The sequence below is a fragment of the Sorex fumeus genome, unplaced genomic scaffold, assembly GCF_029834395.1.
Source record: "Sorex fumeus unplaced genomic scaffold, SorFum_2.1 ptg000013l, whole genome shotgun sequence".
NCBI lineage: Eukaryota > Metazoa > Chordata > Mammalia > Eulipotyphla > Soricidae > Sorex > Sorex fumeus.
In genome coordinates, this window is record NW_026606070.1 from 15,728,434 (window position 1) to 15,752,429 (window position 23,996).

The 23,996-nt window shown below is 38.2% G+C and overlaps 1 protein-coding gene across 2 annotated transcripts in view; it reads right to left on the reverse strand.

Moving 5' to 3' along the window:
• SLC4A4 (solute carrier family 4 member 4) overlaps positions 1 to 23,996 on the reverse strand; it is a 346,379-nt gene that overhangs the window by 12,515 nt on the left and 309,868 nt on the right. For both annotated transcript variants that reach the window (XM_056111484.1, XM_056111485.1), the window contains exons 18-21: positions 16,006 to 16,184; positions 14,474 to 14,546; positions 3,109 to 3,177; positions 831 to 1,004 (exon numbers count right to left, since the gene is read on the reverse strand). In XM_056111484.1, coding sequence (XP_055967459.1) covers positions 831 to 1,004; positions 3,109 to 3,177; positions 14,474 to 14,546; positions 16,006 to 16,184 — 495 coding nt within the window. The remainder of the gene's footprint in view (positions 1 to 830; positions 1,005 to 3,108; positions 3,178 to 14,473; positions 14,547 to 16,005; positions 16,185 to 23,996) is intronic.

Below are 23,996 nucleotides of genomic sequence, written 5' to 3' on the forward strand. Positions count from 1 at the left end.
TATATACACACACACATATATACATATATATACACACACTCACATATTTAAAGGTCTAAAATTATATTACTATTTATCACCATAAATTAATAGTTTACTGGATATATTTAAATTTACCCAGGTTTAACTTTGTTTTTCCTGACTTTAGCAAAACTAATAGGTAGGTTATACTGATAGCATATAAGAGAGTGACTTCTTATGTGAAATTCTTGCTCTAATTCTTTTAACTCACTGGATAACCTCCATAATTGAAAATTTATTCTTTATTCTTTTTAAAAAATTTTATTTTAGGCACCATGATTTACAGTCCTATTATAATAGGTTTTCATGCATAATACAACCTTCCCCACCCTGCCCAAGAATGTCCACTTACCCTTCACCATTGCTCTCATAATCCTCCCTCATCCTAATCTCCTCCCCACAATCCCTCTCCTGGAGTAAACATTGTTCTCTATTGTTTCAAGTGAAGTGGGCTCTGTATATTATTCAATGTTGATTTTATTATACAACAACACTTTTTAAAAAAAAATGAATGTGTACTTGGGTTCTACTATGTGTTATGATTAGTGCTCTGAGTGCCACTCTCATTTCACTGATGAGAGGATGGGAATTTTGTGGGGAACCGTGACCAGTGTGAATTTTAGAACCAGCATCTGAATTCAGAGGAGCTGATACCAAGGGTTATCCTAAATGACCATAGGCATAGGAAACAAGTAAACAATTAAGCCCAAGCTAGACATAATGAAACTACACATAAAAGACACATGTGTCTACCTTATTACAAGAACAGCAACACATTATTGAGTTGGTTTGATGAAAGGAATTCTCACCATGACTGGGAAGATGATAGCAGCCACAGTTGACTTGAGGATCCAGAGCAGGGCAAGACACAACACTTGCAGGAAGGTGAACAGGTGGACTCTGCGCAGGGGGACATGGCGCAGGTAGATAAAGTCAGGTTGATGCTTCAAGGGCATCAAAAGCAGCTTCAGACGATCCATGAACTGGAGAGGAAGAGGGAAGAGAGAACAAATGTATTGCTTCAAGACCTGACACACAGTCCCTTTCACCATGTCCAATTAACTACATCAATTGAGCTAAGCAGTTCCTTTTCTGGAGGACACTAATCAGGCAGTAGATAAATTTAGTTCAGTACAATAAGAAATAGTACAAATCTGCCAATTTTTGTTGTTGCCTGGCAGAAATATTATGTGAATACATGAGTTAAATTGATCCCTACACTCATAAAGCAAAATATATTGTAAATACTCATCTCTGATTTTTATTTTATTCATCTGAGTTTCGGGAGAGATCTTGCGCTTATTTTAGTAATGATACACTGAAAGAAGACATTTAGCTTATGTATTTTACTTTGCCTTAGTTGTTTTTATCTAAAATAAAAGGAGAGATGCTATATATCATACACTTCAAGATATGTTTCAAGAACATATAGTATGTATCTGACATGAAAATGGGAAAGCACTGGTATTATCGTAAATTTCACTTGCTGTAGTGCGAAAGCAAGTGATTACTGATGTTCTATTTAATTTTACAAACAAATATTGCGCTTTAACCATCAGCAAGCATCTAGAGCACATAGAGTCAAACTTCTAACTTAGACTGACTTATTATGACCAGACAAAACTAATTATTAAGTTGGGGGGAATACTAGTTTCATATTTTTCCACTTACATAAATTGCAATTAAAAAATATGTAAATTTTACTTACTAATTACTTGATACTTAAGCACTTAAAAAACATTAAACACTAGCTGATACTAAAAAAAGGCACAATAAAATAAATTAATTATTCAAATACTTATGTATTTACACATTAAATATGTAAATTGCAAACATCAAATATTTACACTGCCAGATACAATAGATTAATTTTTATACATGTAAACTACACAACAATGTCATGGCAAAAAAACCATTACTTTTTATATTGGATTGATAGCACAACGGGTAGGGTGTTTGCCTTGCATGCGGCCAACCCAGTCAACCTGAGTTCAATTTCTCCGCCCCTCTCGGAGAGCCCGGCAAGCTACCGAGAGTATCTCGCCCGCATGGCAAAGCCTGGCAAGCTACCCATGACGTATACAATATGCCAAACACATAACAACAAGTTTCACAATATTACTGGGCCTGCTGGAGCAAATCGATGAACAATGGGAGGACAGTGCTTGTCTCCATTGATGTATTATATTAATGTAAATTAATGTATGAAGACCACATTGTATTTTGTCAAAAATATCTAAAGGGTAAAAAATTCTACTGAATAGAAGTAAACAAGGAAAAATGAGTCCTCTCTTTTTTGGAGTTTTGGCTATTTGCCAAATTCATTCTGATTCTAAAACCAAATTAATCTAAATTCAATAAATGAAAGAAAAAGTTATTATGAAGCTTAAATAAATTCTTGTAATGTTAACAGAACATGTAGTCTTTTCCTTGAAAATACTGCTAAGTGCTAAATAAGGCTACAATTAATAAGGTGGCAAAACCAGCAGAAGTACTTCCAGTTTCCTGCTGCCAATTAAATTAAACTTCATTTGAAAAACAGAGTTCCTTCCTAAGTTCTCCCTAATGATTTTTTAAAGGGAGCAAGTTTTTATTCAAACTGTAAATGACTGATGTGAGAAGAGTTTATAAACCACATTAAGTTTATTCTTTTATTGGTACAAAGCTTTTGATCACTGATCTCAGTCAGGTGAAAAGCAAAATCAAATTAGAGTACCCTTCTACTCTACTATTAGTATAGGACAGAGGCAATTGGATAAATAGTATCATAAGACAAAAGAAAAAAAGAAAAAGGAGAGTGATAGAAAGAATGAATATAGCTCTTCTGTTTCCCCAGATAAATGAACTTTTATAGTCTATTGAGATAATGATCTGGATAATATTTCTTATCATCTGATGTAACAACACTTATTATTGCAAGCTAAATTAGAAATAAAAAGAGGTGAATGGTGAAAAAGTAAAAATAAATGCATTTATGAAGCTCAGCACTCAAGTTAGTGACTAGGTCTTTTTTTCAAAGATCTTTTAATAGACTGTTCTCACTACAAGGAAAGCACAGCTATACTTAGACTGCGTTGGAAAACTTACCTGTACACCATTAAGGGAAGCTACCCCCATATAGAGGAACACACCGTAGAGAACAGGCATGGGAATAAACTAGGAAGAAACAAAAACAGAGACGCTTAAAACTAATAAAAACAATAAGAGGACTAGCTTAAGTAAAGGCTAAATATGAATCTAAAAGATAGGCCATAAAAGAAAATAACTTCTTTTTGGACCACACGTAGCGATGCTCAGGAATTGCTTTTGACTCTTCGCTCAGGGTTCACTGGTGGTGCTCAGGGGACCATGTGGGTACTCTGTATTGAACCTGGGCCAGCATATGTCAGGAAAATGGCCTCCCAGATACTGTCACTCTGGCAATAATATAATAACTCAAATTAGGGTGCTTTGCTCATTGATGAACTTCCAAGCCCTTTGTACTAGAAAGTGGAGAGTGAGTTAAGCTCTCAGTTTTCATTTGATACTGCTTAAAAGTTTTTTTTAAAAGAATGAACATAATAGGATTTTAACAATAGCTATTTACAAAGGGCATTCAAGTTTGTTCCCTTTTTCCCTTGAAAGAATGACTTTAAATCAGATATAGGCATAATTTCTGGGGAAGAAATAGAGGGCTGAGCATTCCCGAGACTGAGTCCCTTTTTCACCACTGCTGATTTTTTCCCTTAATAATTGTCACTGAGTGATCTATCAGCCTGGTATATAAATATAGATGCTTCTTTCAATTAAAACATCAAATAAATGCCCCCTTCTTCCTCTCAGGAAGACTAAGAGGACTAATGAGAACACTGCTTGAAAGGAGCATGGAGCATCTGGAAATAATTAATTACACACAGGAATTATATACATCTTCTAAAGTGGAATTAATACATTTTAATGCTTCAATGGACAAGTATTAATGTAAGGTGCTTTAACTTGATATTGATGTCAAGTGAATGAGTCCTTTCAATAGAATATTCAGCAACTTTATTCCTAGACATCTGAAATGGCTAGCACTGAGGAAAATGAGCTAAATTAAGGAAACTAGGATAAATTAAAGATGATGTCATTCTGGAGAAGTTTTCTCTCTGGACAACAAAATGTTTCCAAGTTTGGAGTTTGAAAAGAAGTTCAATAATTTCAGGAGTTTTCAAGGCTGGAAAATGAAAACTGCAGTTAAGTTAAATCTTAAAGAATCTCCATAGTGCAGGTTACTGAAGCCAGCAAGCTGGCTTTAAAGAAACAGTAGAGACTTGCAAATGTATCTTGGAACTGAACAGCTCGCCCAGAGATGTTCTGGACCTTGCCCAGGTTGATTTCTCTGGGGTACCTCAGACGGGAGTAGGCATCATCCTTTCACCTGCCTCCTATGAATCCTGGTGGCCGCAAACCTCCAGAACCCAATGAAAAGCCCAGGTACGCGGGGCCAATGACTGCAAACTTCAGGCCTCAAGGGATTGGATCGGGGACAGGCCAGTCCTTCCCATCTCCCCGCCCTTCTGGGGTCCTGGCTGTCACACCCACGAACTGCCTCCAGATGCATTTAAATGCGTTAAGTCATGGATCAATAGCCATGAACCAGAAACTCACAGATGAATCTTGGTACCTATCAGCTTGCTACAGAGATGTCTCCTGACCCCAGTTATTTAAAATCTTAGAATTCCAGGAGCTTGTGGCTGCTTTTTCAGTCACACAACATCTCATGCTATTCAAAACCAGCAACACAAAATAAATTAATCAGCATCTGCCTGTGGGGCAGGCTTGAGTGGTGGTGAGAAACTTCAAAATAAGAGTGGTGGGAAGGTGTAATGGTGGTGGGATTGGTGTTGAAACATTGAATGTAATCCATTACTGTGAGTAAATTTAATCACTTAATCACTTAATCACTTAATCCCCGTTATTCATCAATTTATTCGAGTGGGTGCCAGTAACGTCTCCATTCATCCCGGTTGCGTGCTAGCGTAGCCCAATGGTATCTGTTCATTCTAGGAACATGCAGAGCCTCAAACCGATCATTTAGGGTCTTGACGAAGAAGTCTGACCATCTTATAGGTGGGCGGCCACGTGATCTTTTGATGTCCCGTGGAATCCAATCAGTAATGGCTCTAGTCCAGCGGTTGTCTGTAAACCTCATTACGTGTCCAGCCCATCTGATTTTTGATGTCTTGGCAAATGAGACAGCGTCCCTGATTCTTGAGCGTTGATGAAGATCAGAACTCCGGACTCTATCTCTCATTTGAGTGAATCGTGATATTCCAAGCATAGTTCTTTCGATTCCTCTTTGAGAGACCCGAATAGCGTTCTCATCCTGTTTTCGTAGGGTCCAGGTCTCTGAGGCATATGTTAATGCAGGAAGAAGAGTGGAATCAAAGAGATGTGCTCGTAGCTGGAGGTTCTTTGTCCTTTTAGTTATTTCTTCAATGCTCTTGAAGGCATTCCAAGCCGCTCTCTTCCTCCTGCGCCACTCAGGTGCCAGGTCATTCATCATGTTGATTTCTCGACCTAGGTATATATAACTGTTGCATTCGGAGATGGTGGTTCCGTTGAGAGCGAATGGAGCGTCAGGAACAAGCCTGTTTCTCATAAACATTGTCCTCGTAAGATTCAGCTGTAGTCCGACCTTTCCACATTCACGGTCAAAGTCGTTCAGCATTTGTGCCGCTTGGCTGATGTTTGGTGTTATTAGAACGATGTCATCAGCAAAGCGGAGGTGGTGTAGTTGCCGACCATCTATCTTCACTCCCATGTTTTCCCATTCCAGTCGTCGCATGATGTTCTCGAGGGTGGCACTGAAGAGTTTTGGTGAAATGGTATCACCCTGCCGAATCCCTCTCTTGATATGGATGATTACTTCTTTGTAGAATGGTGAGATCTTGGTAGTGAATCCGCAATAGAGCTCACGAAGGATCCTGATGTATTGAGTTTGTACGCCCTGATTGGCTAGGGCTTCCATGACCGCTTCCGTCTCAACAGAATCAAAGGCCTTCTTTAAATCAATGAACGTTAGACAGAGCGGCATCTTGAACTCCCGAGATACCTCAATGAGCTTGGTTATTGTGTGGATATGGTCAATGGTACTGAATCCTTTTCGGAATCCAGCTTGTTCACATGGTTGTCCTTCATCTAGTGTTCTGCTAATCCTATTCAGGATGACTCGAGTGAATAGTTTGTAGATGAATACGAATACGAATACGTATGATGAATAGGAATACGATCGAATGATTCAGCACCTCCATGATTGTACAAGGAATGCCAAGAGAGAGATAACCACAAAAAACCGTCTTTCTTCGAACACTCTTGAACTTATTCGCCAACGTGGCTTGGCACATGCCTCAGGCAACCACAAGTGAACATCCGAACTGGCAAAACAGTGCAGAGAAGCCATCAAGGATGACCTCAAAAACAGGAGAGCAGCAGTACTGGTAGATGCAGCAGAAGCTGGGAAAAACATTCGTAATGCCCGCCTGTCCTTCACCAACTACAAAACCAAGATGACTGCCCTCCGACATCATGATGGATCTATCACATCTTCCAGAAGGGCAATGGAGAAGATTATTCATGACTTCTACTCAGATCTCTTTAATAGCCACATCCACTTGCCCACATACCACTCACTCACTAAATAAATATCAGAGAGTAAATTTATGAAAATAAATCTTAAAAAAATAAAGAAACAGCAATAAAATAACAAAAAGGCAAAAGAAACAAACTGGTCTACAGAACACAACTCCATTGGGGTTGTGAGGACACAGAGACCATAGTGGAGGAAACAGGACCCTGATGGACGGTGTTGTGCACGACACTATTATGAGCAGTAATGGTCATCACAGGGCCTCACATAAATAAATAAATGAGGATGAAAAAGAATGATTGCATACATTAAAATTGAAGTACAGGGCTGGAGCAATAACACAGCGGGTAGGGCATTTGCCTTGCACGTGGTTGATCCGGGTTCGATTACCAGCATCCCATATGATCCCCCTAGCACCGCCAGGAGTAACCTTTGTATATCGCTGAGTGTGATTCCCCCCCCCAAAAAAAAATTGAAGTACAGGGGCCCAAGATAATACAGCATGTTGGGCGCTTGCCTTATAAGTATTCAACCCGGGATCTATCCTTGGCACAATATATGTGCTCCTCAGGACTGATAAGCCAGAAGAAAGCTATGAACTCCAATGGGTGTGCCCTTCCCCCCAATTTGAGGAACTTGGGTGATAGTACAGTGAGTAGGGCATTTGCTTGCCACATGGACAATCCAATTGATCCCTGACACCATGTATGGTCCCCCAAGTCCTGCCAGGACTGATTCCTGAGCATGCTCGTATGCCCCGCCAAACTAAAAACTAAAAACTAAAATACAATTTTCATCAGTCTTTCCACAGGACAATAAATGAGGGTGGGGGGTGGGGAGAAACTACTGCATGCATTAAAATGGAAGCACAGTTTAGATCAGTTTTTTTTTTCTTTTGGGGTAACACCCACCCTCAGGTATTATTCCTGGTGGTGCTCTGGGGACCATACGGGATGCTGGGAATCGAATCGGGGTCAGTCGCATGCAAGGCAAATGCCCTACCTGCTGTATTATTGCTTCAGCCCTCAATCAGTTTTTTTCATGTGCAAATCAAACAGTTCTGCACCTGAGACATCTTGGCCACAGCTAGAGATATTATGAATCCCAAATGTGTCACTGTCTCTAATTGTTACTGATTGACTGCAGGAAGTATTAAAGTCATACAGAATACATATCCTTATCTATATAAAATGTCACAGGCTTCTAAAAAAAGACTAACAATTTTGCTGAGCTAATTTAATCATGGGACCAGGGGGAAAAATGGCATCAAGCGTTGAAGTGGTGGGAGTGGTAGGAAACCACAGGCTGGACTCCCTGTGCAAAGAGCTGAACACATCACATTCAAGTCATGTGGATTCTGCTGCAGGACTTTATGTCCCATAAACATCTATTTCCATTCTTACACTTTCTCTGTACACATAAGCCAAAAAATAAAAAAGTCGAACTAACAAAGGGACCTACGATAACATTGGCTCATTAAAAATTTTTACCTGTCTTCTGCATACAAGGACAATTCCATTTTTTTTCCTCAAAATGTGTTTTTTGGGCTTAACATTTCATTTCTAATTTCTTGTAAAAATAAAGGTACTGAGGTAAATAGATGTATAGTTCATGGGAAACTAGTTGGAAACTCTTCAATAGGAACTTTTTTTGAGTGAAGCATTTTGGAACATGGAACATGAAAAAAAAAAAAAGAATCACAAAGGAAATCTCAGGCTTTATCTAAATTTAGCAAGATATTCTCCCCAATGTAGTTCTAGGGCCAAAATGAAGGAAAGTTGTGTGTGCTTTTTAAAATCTGACTTGTTCTCTCTAAGTTTAAGTGACAAATACTGTCAGATTGGGTACAGATAAAAAAAATAGATATAATGTTTTTCAAAAAAGTTGATGAAATGGAGGTATATTTATAATAAAGTTTAATAATTTGGTTTGGGGTCAACTTCACTGTGATACAAACATCTTATGAAATTTAAATCTCCCAGTTTGGAAATCTTGCTGAAACTGCAGCACACTACTGGGTTAAATGGTATTTTTTTAAATTGGATTTGATTCATGAGTCATATCAGAAGGTCAATCCTTAAAAATTCATCACAATAGAATCATTTATTATATTAGATATTTCTCAAAGGAAGGGAAAGAAGGATGTATTTAAAAAAGAGATCATGTTAGCTTACGCTAAACCAGTGATCCCACTCATAGCAGGTAGACATTTTTACCAAGCAAGTCTGGTGAAGTTAAAGCAGAAAAACAGAAGATCATGCTAAGTTCATAGACCTATCACAAACTGCCAAATGATAAAATTATGCAAAAAATTAGACTGTAATCATAAAGTAAAAAAGTATAATTATAAATATCAAAATATCATAGTGCTTGTAATAAAGATTACATGGCACAAAATATCGAATTTGGGCCTATTTCATAACAGACACTAACCATATAGCAACAAATGTGGTACTGCTGTTATTAACAAGGGTACTTTGACTGGAAAAATGAAAAAGTTGCAACTGTAAAACATAATTCTCTTCTGGTCCTCCATGCTAAAGATGGCTGACAGAGCAGAGTTGGCTGCAGAGGTCAAATCTGAAGCTTGGTTTTATTACAACTCTAATATTGACCTTTCAACTACACAGCAACTATTGGGAGCATGTTATTAAAATTACATTCTAAAGCCCTTAAGTCTTAAAAATCTGTCTGATAAGGAAGCTGCTGATCTGTGAGTCAGTTCTTAGTGAAGAAACCATGGAATGAGGCATAAATAGGGTTTGTAACAATGCCATACTTTTTTCTACATCAGAGAACTAAAAACAAGAGCAAAGAAACTTGGGGAGATCATCTCATGGGAAATGAAGTGAATACGTTCTTTGAGGTAAGCATTGTTTTATTTTTAAAAGTTAACCGTGATGGTTATCAGATTAGGCTTTAGAGTCTGAAGTGCTTGAGTTCAAATCTTGGCTTTCCCATTTAGGAAACTCTGTAACCTGGCAAGTTATTCGGCATTTTTCTTATTTATGAAATGGATACAATAATTAGCATGCTATTGCTGTTGTTATTCGAGAATGAAATTTAAAAAATTATGCAGAAATCCTAGTCCAATACGTAGCTCAGTAAACAGGATTTACTATTACCAAAACATCATCATCATCATCATCATCATCATCATCATCATCATCATCATCATCATCACTGCCATTGTCCATCACCGTCATCATCATCATCTTCACTCTCATTGCTCTTTGTTTCCGTGATGACTGGGCAGAGTGTGGTGTACTGGCATAGGCGTTCACCCAATGTTGCCAAACCCAAATGAAATGTTATCCTTCAATTTAGAACGCTAAACTTGAACCACTAAAGTTGAAAGAGACGTACTGGCCACTCCTTGTGTTAGAGATAAACCTGCCTGAGAGAAGGCAACAGGAGTGGCTGTGAGCTAACTTGCTCTTTGCTTCTTTCCATTCCAGCAGGATGGAAAAAGTTGCAGAAACTGCCTTTCATCCTTGTTTACTCTTTCAACTTCCCTAGCCTCCCCATACAGAACACTAGATTAACAGGTAACATTTCCACTTGCAGTAACGTAGATCTAAACTGTCTAACCAGCCTGGAAAGTCAGCTATTCCTGCTTTGCAATAGTTCCATACGAAATCAGTATTGAGATGCAAAATATTTATGACTGTGGCAGGCCAAAGTGTCTTTGTGAACTTTAACCTAGAAAATGCGAAGTCCTTGCATTCTTCTATGAAAAAAGACAAAGATCTTAAAACAGAGGCTATAAAATCCAGGTTTAAAGTAAGTCTGCACAAGCAGTTATGGGGAACAACTACCTACACAATTTAATGCATGAGTGAAAATTACTAAGATCCTCTGAGGCCAGTAAACTAGTGGGAAAATGCAAGGAAAGTGTAGAGCCCTTCCACTTGAAAAGAAAAGTCACAAACCGAGTGTTAAAAGAGGCATATATATATATATATATATATATATATATATGTATATATTGATATTCTTTACATGATATCATATCCTTTACATGATAACCTTTTAGCATCTGTATTGCAAACCATATGACTAAAATAAGAGAAAGAAAAAAGAAATAAGGTGCCTACTATAGAGGTAGACTGGGGTGGGGTATAGTTTGGAGCGCTGGGAGAGAAACTGGGGATATTGGTGTTTTGAAATTACACAGATGGACAGATGGGTGTTGAAACATCATATGACTGAAGCCCAATCATGAGCAGCTTTGTAATGCTCTATCTCACGGTGATTGAGTAAAATTAAAAAAATTAATAGTGAGAAAATCAAATATATGCATGTATTCCCTGAAGTATATTTTGAGGTCATATAAATATACTGAGGTCAATAAAAAATTAGGAAGCATTAAAAAAAAAAGGAAACACATTTCTTTGGTCCCAGCCATTTAATCTCCCTTTCAAAGACAAACTCTTCTTCCTGTGATTAAGGAAAGAGGGTCCCTTTAAGGGCACTCCAGACACCATACATCTTTTGTGAATTCTAAGGTTAATTGTTATCCAGGACGTTTTCTTAATTAGATTTTTAAATTGTACTCTCATGAGGCTGGAGCAATAGTACAGAGGGGAGGGAAACTGCCTTGCACATAACTGAACCAGATTCTATCCCCGACACCCCATTTGATCCCTCCAAGCACTGCCAGAAATGATCCCTGAGTGCAGAGCCAAGAGAAACTCCTGAGCACCACTGGGTCTGACCCAAAAGCCATTTAAAAAAAAAAAGAAGAAAAGAATTATACTGTATCCTAGAATTAGCTGATTCCTGTATTGATTTCTCAAACTAATAAGATTTGTGTTGTGAAGGCATTTAACTTATCAAACTTCAATGTTAAGAAAGGCATATGGTCAGAAATTAGCAAATGTCATTCCTAAAGTTAGGAATAGCTAGGTTTCCTATAGCGTGTTGGAAACTCTATCAGCAGAAACAATTTCATTTCCCACAGTTTGGGCAAACTATTGTCCAACATAAATATTTTTGCTAGACCAATTCTCCACTGATTCTTACAATGACACTTTGGGTTGACCCCAAGTTGCCAGGGGGAAATAGCCACAATTAGGAACACCAGCAGCTGAAGGAGGGTGAGCCAAAGTCTGGGTTACTTCAGGACGGATGGTCTACAGCAGAGCACGCTCACCCTCATCAATTCCTTACATCTGCCTGTTCCCTCAGTATTTTTATCATTTCTTAAGGCAATTTGCATATCAGGGGAGTAGAGAACCATTGTAACCTAGAGAACAAAAATGTTTTTAGCTTTTAACTTCTCTGCAGCCATATTTGGGTGCCAAGTGACAAAACAGAGAAAGGTGTTGCTGAAAACATGTCTTGTCTCTCTTTCTAAAAATACTCATTTATACAGTACCAGTGCTCTGCAGAATTATACATGATTACTCAGCTGACAGGTTCTCCAACAGTAAAGCTAATTTTCTGTAATAACAATAAAAAGGAACGTTTAACACATACAATATAAACAACATTTTTTGAATTAAAATGTTATAATGCATTAATGAAAGAAAGGTTTGTCCTAAATAGATAGGGACTGATAAGTAAGTAAATTTGAATGAATATTTTTCTGCCTATTTATGTCTTACTAGTGGCAAACTAGTAAGACCACTGAGATTTCACAAAAATTATTTTGCAGTTCCATCGCGCAAACTCATCTCTAGGGAATCTGAAGACAAATTTACTCCTAATGGAGTTTCCCACAAATAGGACATAATTTCCTGCAATGATCTCTCTAAAACTAGATGTCTCCAGATAGGGTTTATTGTTCATGTAGCATTGTAGTCCCCATTACCTGTAGGGGTTATGTTCCATGAACACTAGTGGACTTCTGAAACTACAGAATAATACTGATATTATATATGTATACACACATATAATTTTTAATATATTTTATAAAATATATAATATACATATACATTTCATATTTTATGCATACATATATACACATGCATGTTTATAGGCATACATATGAATACAATATTTTCCTATACATATAGACCTATAGAATGTTTAAATCACAAATTAAGTACAAAGTACATAATAATAGATATTATTTTATTTATAAAATTATAACAATTTACTATTATATGTTATTTGAATGCTCACTCAGTCTCCTCTGCTCTCTCTTTGAAAATACCTTATTACTGTATTTTTACTATCTGATTATATTTAATATTTTTAGACCATTGCTGACTGTGGTAATTAAAAATGTTGAATTCCGGAGAGACCGGCAAGCTTCCGAGAGTATTTTGCCTGCATGGCAAAGCCTGGCAAGCTACCCATGATGTATTCTATATGCCAAACACAGTAACAACAAGTCTCACAATGGAGACTGCCCACTCGAGCAAATCGATGAACAACAGGAGGACAGTGCTACAGTGCTATAGTGCAGAATGTAAAAGTACAGGTATGGGAGACTCCTGCCTAAAAGCTCCTTCTGGTCTGTTATACTGACTGAGCTGATGATATGAAACCCAAAAGAACTTCAAATCTATGCTACAACTTACTTCACACTGGCAAAAGTGACACTAGATTCCTCCGTGTCCCTCCAGAACAGAAGAGCTAAACAGTTTCAATATTGTCTGAATTTATTTTAAATTTATTTCCACATATTACATGATATACATACTTACATTTTATTTATAAATTAATTATACCAGTTGATTTATATTATGAAAGCTAATATAAAAATATAAGCATTTAGATTTCTTCTCGTAATTTTTATATATGGCATTATTAGCCTAAATACACCTGAAGACAAAATCGGTCTTTTTGCTCCAGCCCCAACAATGAAATTTTTGAAAGAAAAGAAAAGAAACCATTCATTTCTGCTGTATAATATAATTCAATATCTATGATAGAGGGTAACATTCATCATCATACACAGTTTTAGTCTTGTGATGAGAACTTTCAATACATACCTCCCCTCAGCAATTTTCAAATACAAAATGTAATATTACAAACTATGAGCATGTTTTACATTACATCTTCCTGATTTTTCTGTTATAACTGGGAATTTATAATTTATGACCCCCTTTATCCACTTCATCACCTGTTTCTAGCAATCAATCTGTTTTCTGCATTGGTGAAGCTGGTTTTATTTGTCTGTTTTATTTTGGTTTGGGGGTCACAGCTGGCTTACTACTGGCTCTATCCTCAGAATCACTCCTAGAAGGGCTACCATATGGGGTCCCAGTGATTGAGCCCAGATTAGCTACATTCAAAGCAAGATCCTTACCTGCTGTTCTGTGTCTCCGATCGACCCCAAGTTTAGAGTTCCCAGATATCTGAGTTCATACAGTATTTTATTTCCTAGTCAAATTTATTTCACTTAATATAATGTCTTCAAGGTCCATTAATGTTTCCACAATTCACCAAATTTTACTGTACTGCTGCTGTTTCATTCCACCCTCCACTGTGCACATATACTACATTTTCTTTATCCATTCAATAAGGTGTAAAAAATTTTTTTTAAAAAATAATTTTGGGGTGAGATAGTTCAGCAGGGAGGGTACTTGCCTCGCATACAACTGACCCAGATACAATCCTTGCCACCCTATATGGTTCCCTGAGTCCAGGAATGATCCCTGAGCTCAGGGCCAGGAGTAAACCCTGAACAGTGCCAAGAGTGGCTCCCCCAACAAACAAACAAACAAAACAATTAAACAAATAAAGATTTTCAAAATTTTTCATTCTATCTGACTGCCTTCAGTGTACTAAAGAATTAACAAGAATTTTCCAAGGAAATCTACTGTTTGAGTATCCAATTACCTGCCAGTGTTTTGAAAAAGAGAAAGAGATGAGCATTTATATATTTACCTTCAGGATAGGAGCCATAAAAACGGACAGACCGGTCAGAATAAACACAAGGGTTCCAGTGACTCTTTGTTCTCTGAAATCAAATCAAAAGATTACTAATCCACCAACTGTTTTTATAATCATAAACTTGTTTTTAGATCATAAAAAAAACAAAACAAAAACAAAACACTAACATTCACTGAACCAATGTTTGACTAAGACAGCAAAGGTGTTTATTCCAGATGTACTTAATACCTCAATGATAGCCTATAGATCAACACAACTATGAATTCTCTCAAAGTTTTTGTACTATGAAATTTGAAATTTTATGCTAAATATTTTGCTCATTTGAGAGTCCAAAAAAGAAAAATTTGCTCTTGACCCATCAAAATATTGACCTCTTTGAAATTCTTATTTTTAAACAACTTCTACTGGTGTGCAATTACACCTTATATAGCAAACAGATACTACATTGTCCTATAGTCAAGTTAGCACACAATTTAGGGTAATTTCATAAGTGCAATAAATTCCATTAATTTAATATCCAAATCCACAACAACAAAAGTACTTTTTAATAAATATGATTCTCATCCAACACCCTTCCTCAGTCCCCAGGAAATAATTACCCGCTGTTTAGACATGGGAAATGATGGTTCTGTCAGAATTATTCACTCAAGCATTCAAGAACAGGGATTCCTGTGAAAAGCACTCCACAGGATATAAAGATCTTATACTTTTACTCTGCATGGCTACCCAAATTTTACTCTGAAGGGCAAGTCTGTCAGTGCTTCAGCGATAGAAAGTGAACTGAGGTGGGGGCGGGGGGGGGGGGGGGAGAATACAGTGTTTTTCCCTTCAGAGACTCTTAAAAAGTAATAAAAACTCAAAACATTTTAAATTTCAGAGTCGAGTTATAAGGAATCTGAATAAAGCTGAGAAATTAAGGGAGGGGTTTCATCTTTATTGTTTTTTATTCATGACTTTTTGTGTCACAGGCCGTGGTGCTTGTTGAGTACTCCTTACTCTGGGCTCAGGGATCACTTCTGATAGTGTTCAGGGGACCATATTGCTGCTGGGGATCAAACCCTGGTTGACTGTTGGCAAGGTAAGTCCCAGACCCACTGTGGCATCTCTCTGCCTCAGGGTTTCACTTTTAGATATGACTCAAATGGAACTACAGCATCAAAATAACCTGGATGCTGAAGAGAACAAGTGGACTGTTTGTATTTTACATGGATTCATTTAGCCTTTCACTCATAGAAGGAAATTTATGTACCACAAGAAGAGAAATGAAAGGGATCTCTGATGAAGGTTCAATTAGTTGTAAAACAGTAGCACTGTAGCACTGTCCTCCTGCTGTTCATCGATTTGCTCGAGCGGGCACCAGTAACCTCTCCATTGTGAGACTTGTTGTTACTGTTTTTGGTAAAACACTATAGGAATAAATGAATCAACACCAGTTCTTTGTCCTTGACCCCTGCCTACTCAGTTGCGATGGACAGAGATGTGTGCGTGTTGTGTTTTCCGAGTCCTTTTGCTCTAACTTTACGTACCTCACTCCAAGAAACTTTGGTTGTTCTCCAGGTGCGGATGTCTCTGTTTCCATCTTCAAGCTGTCAATGTGGGCAATGGAGATGACGGTAGCAGCCACATACCACGGGAGGGCCATGAAGGAGCACACCACCATGAGCACTGCCACCCAAAAGAGGTCCAGGTGGTACCCAGCTCCTTTCTGTGGAAAGAGTTAAGAAAATCATGCAGATTAGACACTCATGTTTGCTAATCATTGACATTTCCAGACAGGATTTAAGATCACTAAAAGAAAGTCAGTGCACTCTGCTTGATAAAAATATCAACTATATCAAATATCTCCTTGACAGCAGAGACTTTTTTTATTTTCATAGTATTGTTCTTACCAATTCACAACCAAGCTGCAACAAGACACTTCCTCTAAACTCAGATTTAAGTCATATCTAAATCACTGCTTTTTTCTTAATTATCTTTTCTGCATCCAATTGTGTATTCGTAACAATACTATGTCTGCCTTGAAGCGCTATCTGGTCCTTCAGTGAAGTTATAGGTAAAAGTATCTTGTGGGAACTTAAAAGGCAATAGCTGTCACACAGCTGGAGCTGAAAAAATGTTGATGTAGTTTTAGAGTGGACCTTGAAACAACATGGGTTTGAAAAATGTAAATCCACTTATGTGTGTATTTTTTAAAATATATGTGTAAAAGCATTTTCAATATATGTGTAAATACATTTTTCTCTTTTTTCTAATATTTTCCTTACTTTAGGAATTCCATAAATAACAAATTTTATGCTAGTTAGTTATGTTGCTGGTAAGACCTTTTGTTAACAATGGACTATTTAGCTAGACAGAGGAACAGAGTAAAAAATTACATGTAGATTTTCAACAACATGGGGTCAGTGTACCTCCCCCTCCAACGGCTGTTCAGAGAACAACGTTTGTAGTATTAACTGTCATTAACCCTAGCACGATGAGTGCTTTCATTAGGTGCCTTTTTTTTCCTTTTTTTTGGATCACACCTGGCGATGCACAGGTGTTACTCCTGACTCAGGAATTACTCCTGGAGGTGCTCGGGGAGCATATGGGATGCTGGAAATCAAACCCAGGTTGACTGTGTGCAGGGCAAATGCCCTACCCGCCGTGCTATTGCTCCAGCCCAACTAGGTGCCTTCTTGACTCGGTAGCTCAGTATCCAGTATTATGCTTGACATACTGACAGTCTTCAGCATCTGTAGACATCCTCTGAAAGCAGCTTTGAGAGGGTGTATGCATCACTTTGCACCTTTCATGATATATGAAAATAGTGGTTCAAGAAACTATTACATATTATCATTATGGTAATGAATACCATCTTAATAAGGACACACTGACTTCAAGCATAGCCCAGTGGTCACAATAACATTTATTGACTGGAAGAACAGACAATGTAACAAAAGGGCTAGCTCTTACTCACTAAATAAATATTGTTGAATGTGTCCACAATGTTATTCTATGGTTGTATTTCTCTGCTGTATTTATGAAGAAACCCAATGCTTTATACCCCCTATGGAGCCTGAGGAAACAGAGCACTGCATTTTCACAGCATGCGAGCAGCAGCAGCAAGAGCCAGGGTGCGAGCAATCTGAGGGAACAGAGAGGCTAGCCGCAAAACATGAGGATGTGATTTACACTAGGAACCCAGTCACTGTTATCATTTAGATCCTGTTACAGTTGGCGGGAACGCTGCTCTCTGCGTAGGGAAATGCCAAGGTTTCACCCTCGCCTCGCTTACACAGAGATGCTCATGTTCTCTGAGAACTCATCACAGGCAAGGATACACTAATACAAAGAAGGAAAACATGTATTTGCTCTCCAGGTTTATCAAAGAATAAAACTGACCTTGGGAGACAAATACGTTCGTATAGACTCATAAACCCAGTTCATTTCAGTATAATTTGAAGAATAAGGGCAAGAACTAAGAGTGGGCTAAGGTCAGTGAAAGGAGAGCAAAGACCAGGATGGGCTGAGATAAACTAGATCAAGAGTGACTTATAAAGTGAGGGTCCAGACATATCTTGGAACTTCGATCTTTAGTTTTTTAAAAAACAAATACCGGTGAGTTACTGACAGGCACAGGTTGGTGACATATCTGTGATTAAAGAGACACATTTCCTGCACTGTGGACATTCCATTCTACTGAGACTAGAATGGGCAACTTAAGTAAATGAAACAGTATCTTTAACAGTACTAAGTATTAATGAAAACATTAAGAGCTTAGGTATGTATGCCAAATAGAATGATAAATCATTAGAGATTTTAAGGCAGAGTTACATCATTTGCTTATGTTCTATGGTTGTTAGATGAGGAATGGGAAAAGTAAAGGACAGTAGGTGAGTTGTAAGTTGCTACCATAATCTGTCGTAGTGACTGTTATTAGAACCAGACTGATAACAGAGAAGCTGGGAAGAAGTGTTTGGATTCTAGTTACACCTAAGGTGAGTTATTCCAATAGAGATGCTGCCCATGAATATACATTACTACATGACTGTAGACTATTCATGATCCTTTCATCACTCATCTTTCAGCTTTCATCTCTCTCTGGATCCCACATCATTGCCACTTTAAATTGCACATGATTCTTCATATATGTTTCACTGATAGATATGTCTTAACTAAACCTCTTGTGTCTTTGCCCATACAGCATCATCTACATGGGACAATATCTACTCATCCCTCTTTTGCTGTGGCTCAGCCAATACTCCCTAAAGCTTTCATTGGTTTTGCCTTTTCTGGTAGTTTTTCTTACCTCAAACTAGCTGAGGGGCTGGAGAGATAGCACAGTGGGTAGGGTGTTTGCCTTACACATGGCTGACCTGGGTTCGATTCCTAGCATCCCATATGGTCCCCTGAGCACTGCCAGGAGTAATTCCTGAGTGCATGAGCCAGGAGTAACCCCTGTACATTGCTGCAGTTACAAAGAAAAAAAAAACTAGCTGAGATAGGTGATTTCAGTTAGATGATATTTCCTCCTTCGTGATCCCCTGTTTATTATTTTCTGTAGTCCTCTATCACAGTGCTCAACTCACTGCTGGAATTGCATGTAATCTGTCTTTGATATTAGACTATAACTAACATAAAGAGCTGGACTGACTCTAATATCATAAATACCTGAGTAGAATCATGATGCATATTTAATTCTCAATTAGTGATTATTGAAAAATGACAAATATCATGCACATATGCTCCTAAATGGCTAACACAAATTCTTAGCTAGATAAAAATATTTAAATGCTACTTGCTAATCGTAGAATTGTAAATAATTTAGTTGTGATGAGACAAGGGAAGTCGACAATAGCTACTGAAATAACACATCATTTAAGACCTATTAAAACTAAATCACTCAAGACCATTTAAATGGTACAAGCATAACAAATAACAGGAAGGCTAAGGATATAAACACTAGTTAGATTAATGGGTCAAAAAAAAGAAAAATCTATTGGAAAAATATGTCATATGTCACTCTAAGTCATTTCTAAGTTTTCTTGACCTATTTAAACTAAAATAAGTTTGAATTAAATATCCTGGATCCTTGCCAAAATAAGGTACCAAAGAGTACAGAAAGAAAATTTTTACAGAGTAGAATTTGATGTTTCTATGCAAAATAACAAAATAAACAAGTTCTGAGATCAAAATAAAGATGAATAATTATGTGCACCTTGACATCATTCCATAAAAATTCTTTCCTTAATATTTCACGGTCACGGTCCTCCTGTTGTTCATCAATTTGCTCGAGCGGGCCTAGTAACGTCTCCATCATGAAACTTGTTGTTACTGTGTTTGGCATATCGAATATGTCACGGGTAGCTTGCCAGACTCTGCCGTGCCGGCGAGATACTCTTGGTAGCTTGCCGGGCTCTCCGAGAGGGGTGGAGGAATCGAACTCGGATCGGCCATGTTGGCTGCGTGCAAGGCAAACACCCTACCGCTGTGCTATCGCTCTAGCCCTATACAATTATGTCATAAGTAGAATAAGCTTTAATATATAATTTTTTTGGGGGGAGTAGGAAAATAGTACAGGGGTTAAGGTGCTTGGTTTGTATGCTGCTGACCCCAGTTCAGACCCGGGTTTGATGTTCAGCATCAGAGACAGTCCTTTAAGCACCATCAGGAGTGATTCATGACCACTGCCAGGCGATGATCTCAAGCCAAAAAGCAAACTAAACATAATTTGTTTAAATCAAGACCCCAAAAGTTCAGATATTATTATCTTTTATAAGAGTTTATAAGATTTTCTGCTCCACTAATCTGTTTGCTGTTTTCCTTCGGACTTATTCATAACAAATTGTTTGTCTCTATCTTTTGCTGTAAAATAGGCCACCTGACAACATAGTGGCTTAAAACAATTTCTTGATATTTCTAATCCTTCTCAGAATGACAGGTATCACATGAGTTTTTTTTTTCATTTCATCATCCTGTTAATCGTCGATTGCCTCGAGCAGGCCCCAGTAACGTCTCTTTCATCCTAGCCCTGAGATTATATTCACGGCTCTTTAGGAGAATGAGACCCATCATTGTTACTGGTATTTGGCATATTTGGTAGGCCACGGGGAGTTTGCCAGACTCTGCCCACATGAGTAATTCTTAAAATGTCTACTAAAGCTGTTGTCAGGTGGTGGCTGGAGCATCATTATAGACCTTGACTAGGCCTATTGTCAAAGATGACTCTTTACTCACTAACACATCACTTATGTGGACAAAGAAAACCCTACCACCCTACAGAGGAAGAACACTTTTTTTTTGTTTGCTTGTTTTCTTTTTTGGGTCATACCCAGAGATGCTCAGAGGGCTACTCCTAGCTCTGCACTCAGGAATTATTCCTGGCGGTGATTGGGGAACCATATGGGATGCTAGGGATTGAACCGGGGTTGGTCGCATGCAAGGCAAACACCCTCCCCACTGTTTCTGTGTCAATATCTCTCCAGGCCCGGAAGAACACTTTTACACTGCAGAAAGTTATGTGTGATAGGAGAAACTTTACCCAGTGACTTCTGGAACATAAAATCTGCCACATTTGTACTGAGAAATGTTACTCTAGAATTTGAGGACTGCTTCCCCATATTTCCCGAGCACAGCTTTAGCAAGTTATTCATTCTTAGCATTTCCTTTAAATGCTCATTACCTCTAAAATCTTGATATTTATAGCTAGATCCAGATCTCTATTTTGGAGATGGAATTGTAAAACAAAATCAGAGATAACTAATTCATAATTCGACTTTTAAAACTTCATGTTTTCCAAATCACAGAGGCATGTGAATTCTTACTGCAAACCAAAACACAGGTTTTCATTGAGAATATCTTCGGAATACACATTTGACAAGGGGTTGATATCAAGGATATACAAAATACTGGTTGAACTCCACAAGAAGAAAACATCCAACCCCATCAAAAAATGGGGCAATGAAATGAACAGAAACTTTCTCAAAGAAGAAATCCGAGTGGCAAAAAAGCACATGAGAAAATGCTCTACATCATTAATCATCAGGGAGATGCAGATCAAAACCACAATGAGATACCATCTCACACTTCGGAGACTGGCCCACATTCAAAAGAACAGAAGCAACCGATGCTGGCGCGGATGTGACGAGAAAGGGACACTCCTTCACTGTTGGTGGGAATGTCCACTGGTTCAGCCCTTCTGGAAAACAGTATGGACGATTCTCAAAAAATTAGAAATTGAGCTCCCATTTGACCCAGCAATACCACTCCTGGGAATATATCCCAGAGAGGCAAAAATGTATAGTTGAAGTGACATCTGCACTTGTTTGTTCATTGCAGCACTCTTTACAATAGCCAGAAACTGGAAGAAACCTGAATGCTCAAGAACAGATGACTGGTTAAAGAAACTTTGGTACATCTACACAATGGAGTACTATGTAGCTGTTAGAAAAGATGAAGTCATGAAATTTACATACAAGTGGTACAACATGGAAAGTATAATGCTAAGCGAAATGAGTCAGAAAGAGAGGGATAGACATAGAAAGACTGCATTCATCTGGGGGATATAAAGTAACAAAGTATGAGATTAATACCCAAGAATAGCTGAGATCAGCACCGGGAGGATTACTCCATAGCTTAGAGGCCAGCCGGGCATTCTAGGGGAAAGGGCAGCTCAGATAGAGAAGAGAGCACCAAATAAAGGGTGTTTGGAGGATCCTCCCAGGAGGGGAGATGCATGTCAAAAGTAGACTATGGGCTGAACATGTTTGCCACTCAATGCCTCTTTTGCAGACTACAACACCCAAAAGAAGAGAGAGCATAAGGGATTGCCCTGCCACAGAGGCATGAGGTATGGGGGTGGGGGGGATATTATCCATAGTGGTGGAAAATGGGCAGTGGTGGAGGGATGGGTATTTGATCATTGTATAATCGAAACCCCAGCACAAAAAAATTGTAAATCTACAACTGTACCTCATGGTGTTTCACTAATAATAAAAAATAAATAAAAAAAAGAATATCTTCGGAGATTTTTCTTTTTGTTTGATATGAGTTCACCCAGTGGGAACCCCAGAGTTATTCCAATAGTGGCATAGATCCCCATTGTTTTCCGTGTAGGGGAATTTAGAAAAGACAAGTGCGTTCAACATGTTGTATTTAGAACATGTTATTTTTATTTTGGTGGGTGTCCCATTTATACTTCACCTCATTTCTTTAGTCCTAAGGTTATATTCCTGTTTCTAGAGTTCAACGGTCAGTTTAATTCAGACTTTCAATTCCCAGAATAAACACAATGTCTCAGGGCAAGCCCAGGGTCCCTGGCTTACTAATGTCACAGATTTAACCATTTTTTGTTGACATGGCTTTTGTCTCAGTTTTTGCTTTTACTTTCTGGCAGACAAGTCAGGCATTTTATTGAGCATTTTAGCTGTTCTACAGAGGAGGAAATTTATCTTTGATTTTGTATAAAATACTGGCAATGAATGTGGAATATATTTTATTCTGAACAAAACTGCAAACATATTCTTGGTTTTGATATTTAGTTGGCTAGATTTGCTATGCGCTTTTGAAAGTAACTGAGTGTTTGTTCATTAAGTTTCCTCACTATTACTATTCACAGTGTCTACTTTAGCACAATTAGAACTGACACAACATAGAAGTTTACAAATGTTCACAGTCCTTGTAGGAAACATTGAAAAATCAAGACCATAAGGATTTACCTCTTACATAGGAACTGAGTGTCTAAAATATAGGTTTTCACCACGTTTGTGGCTAAAACTTAAAATCATTCATTTGACTGACAATAGGTTCAAAATAAGTGCCCATTTTGACACAAATCTAATGATATCAACAGACATAGCATCATAAATCAAAGGCTTTTCGCTATGGACATTGTTTTTGTTCATATTTTGTTAGGAAAGGAGGCTGTGGTATGTGGAAACTGGAGATTCTATCTAAAACTATCAAGAAATTGGACTGGCATGAAATGGATTCAGCAATGAGCCTGCAACCCTAAGGAAGATAAGGCATTCTAAGATTAAAGAGCACATTCAGGGGTGGCATTTGCTTTGGCTCTGTGTCAAGTGGCTCTGGCTGGCTGACGGCTCTGTTTGGGACAGGATCCACCTTTCCACTCTGCTGAGCGGCTCTGTATTGATGTCGGGATGCCAAGACATTCGGCTGTTTTTGGCCATCATTTTGGTTAGCTCCATCCTTCATTATCCCTGCAGAGCACTCAAAGGCAAACCAGGTTCAGCCTGACTTCTCCAAGGTCACTGCCTGAATCGTTGGTCATGGCTGGAAGAGAGTCTGAGAGTCCTCCTACATTGCCAAGGATGCTTCTCACAAGGACAACAGACTTAAGAGAGTTATAGACAGGGCTTGGGAGGGGGGAAAAGGTATCTAAAATATTAGATGATAGTGGCGACCAATTTTGTCTGCTACGATGATAAAATCCTGAAGAGTTGAGTGTGTTTTCTTGGATAACTCCCAAATTCCTATCCTGCCCTTCTTTTATTTTTCCTCTCATTCCTGATATGAC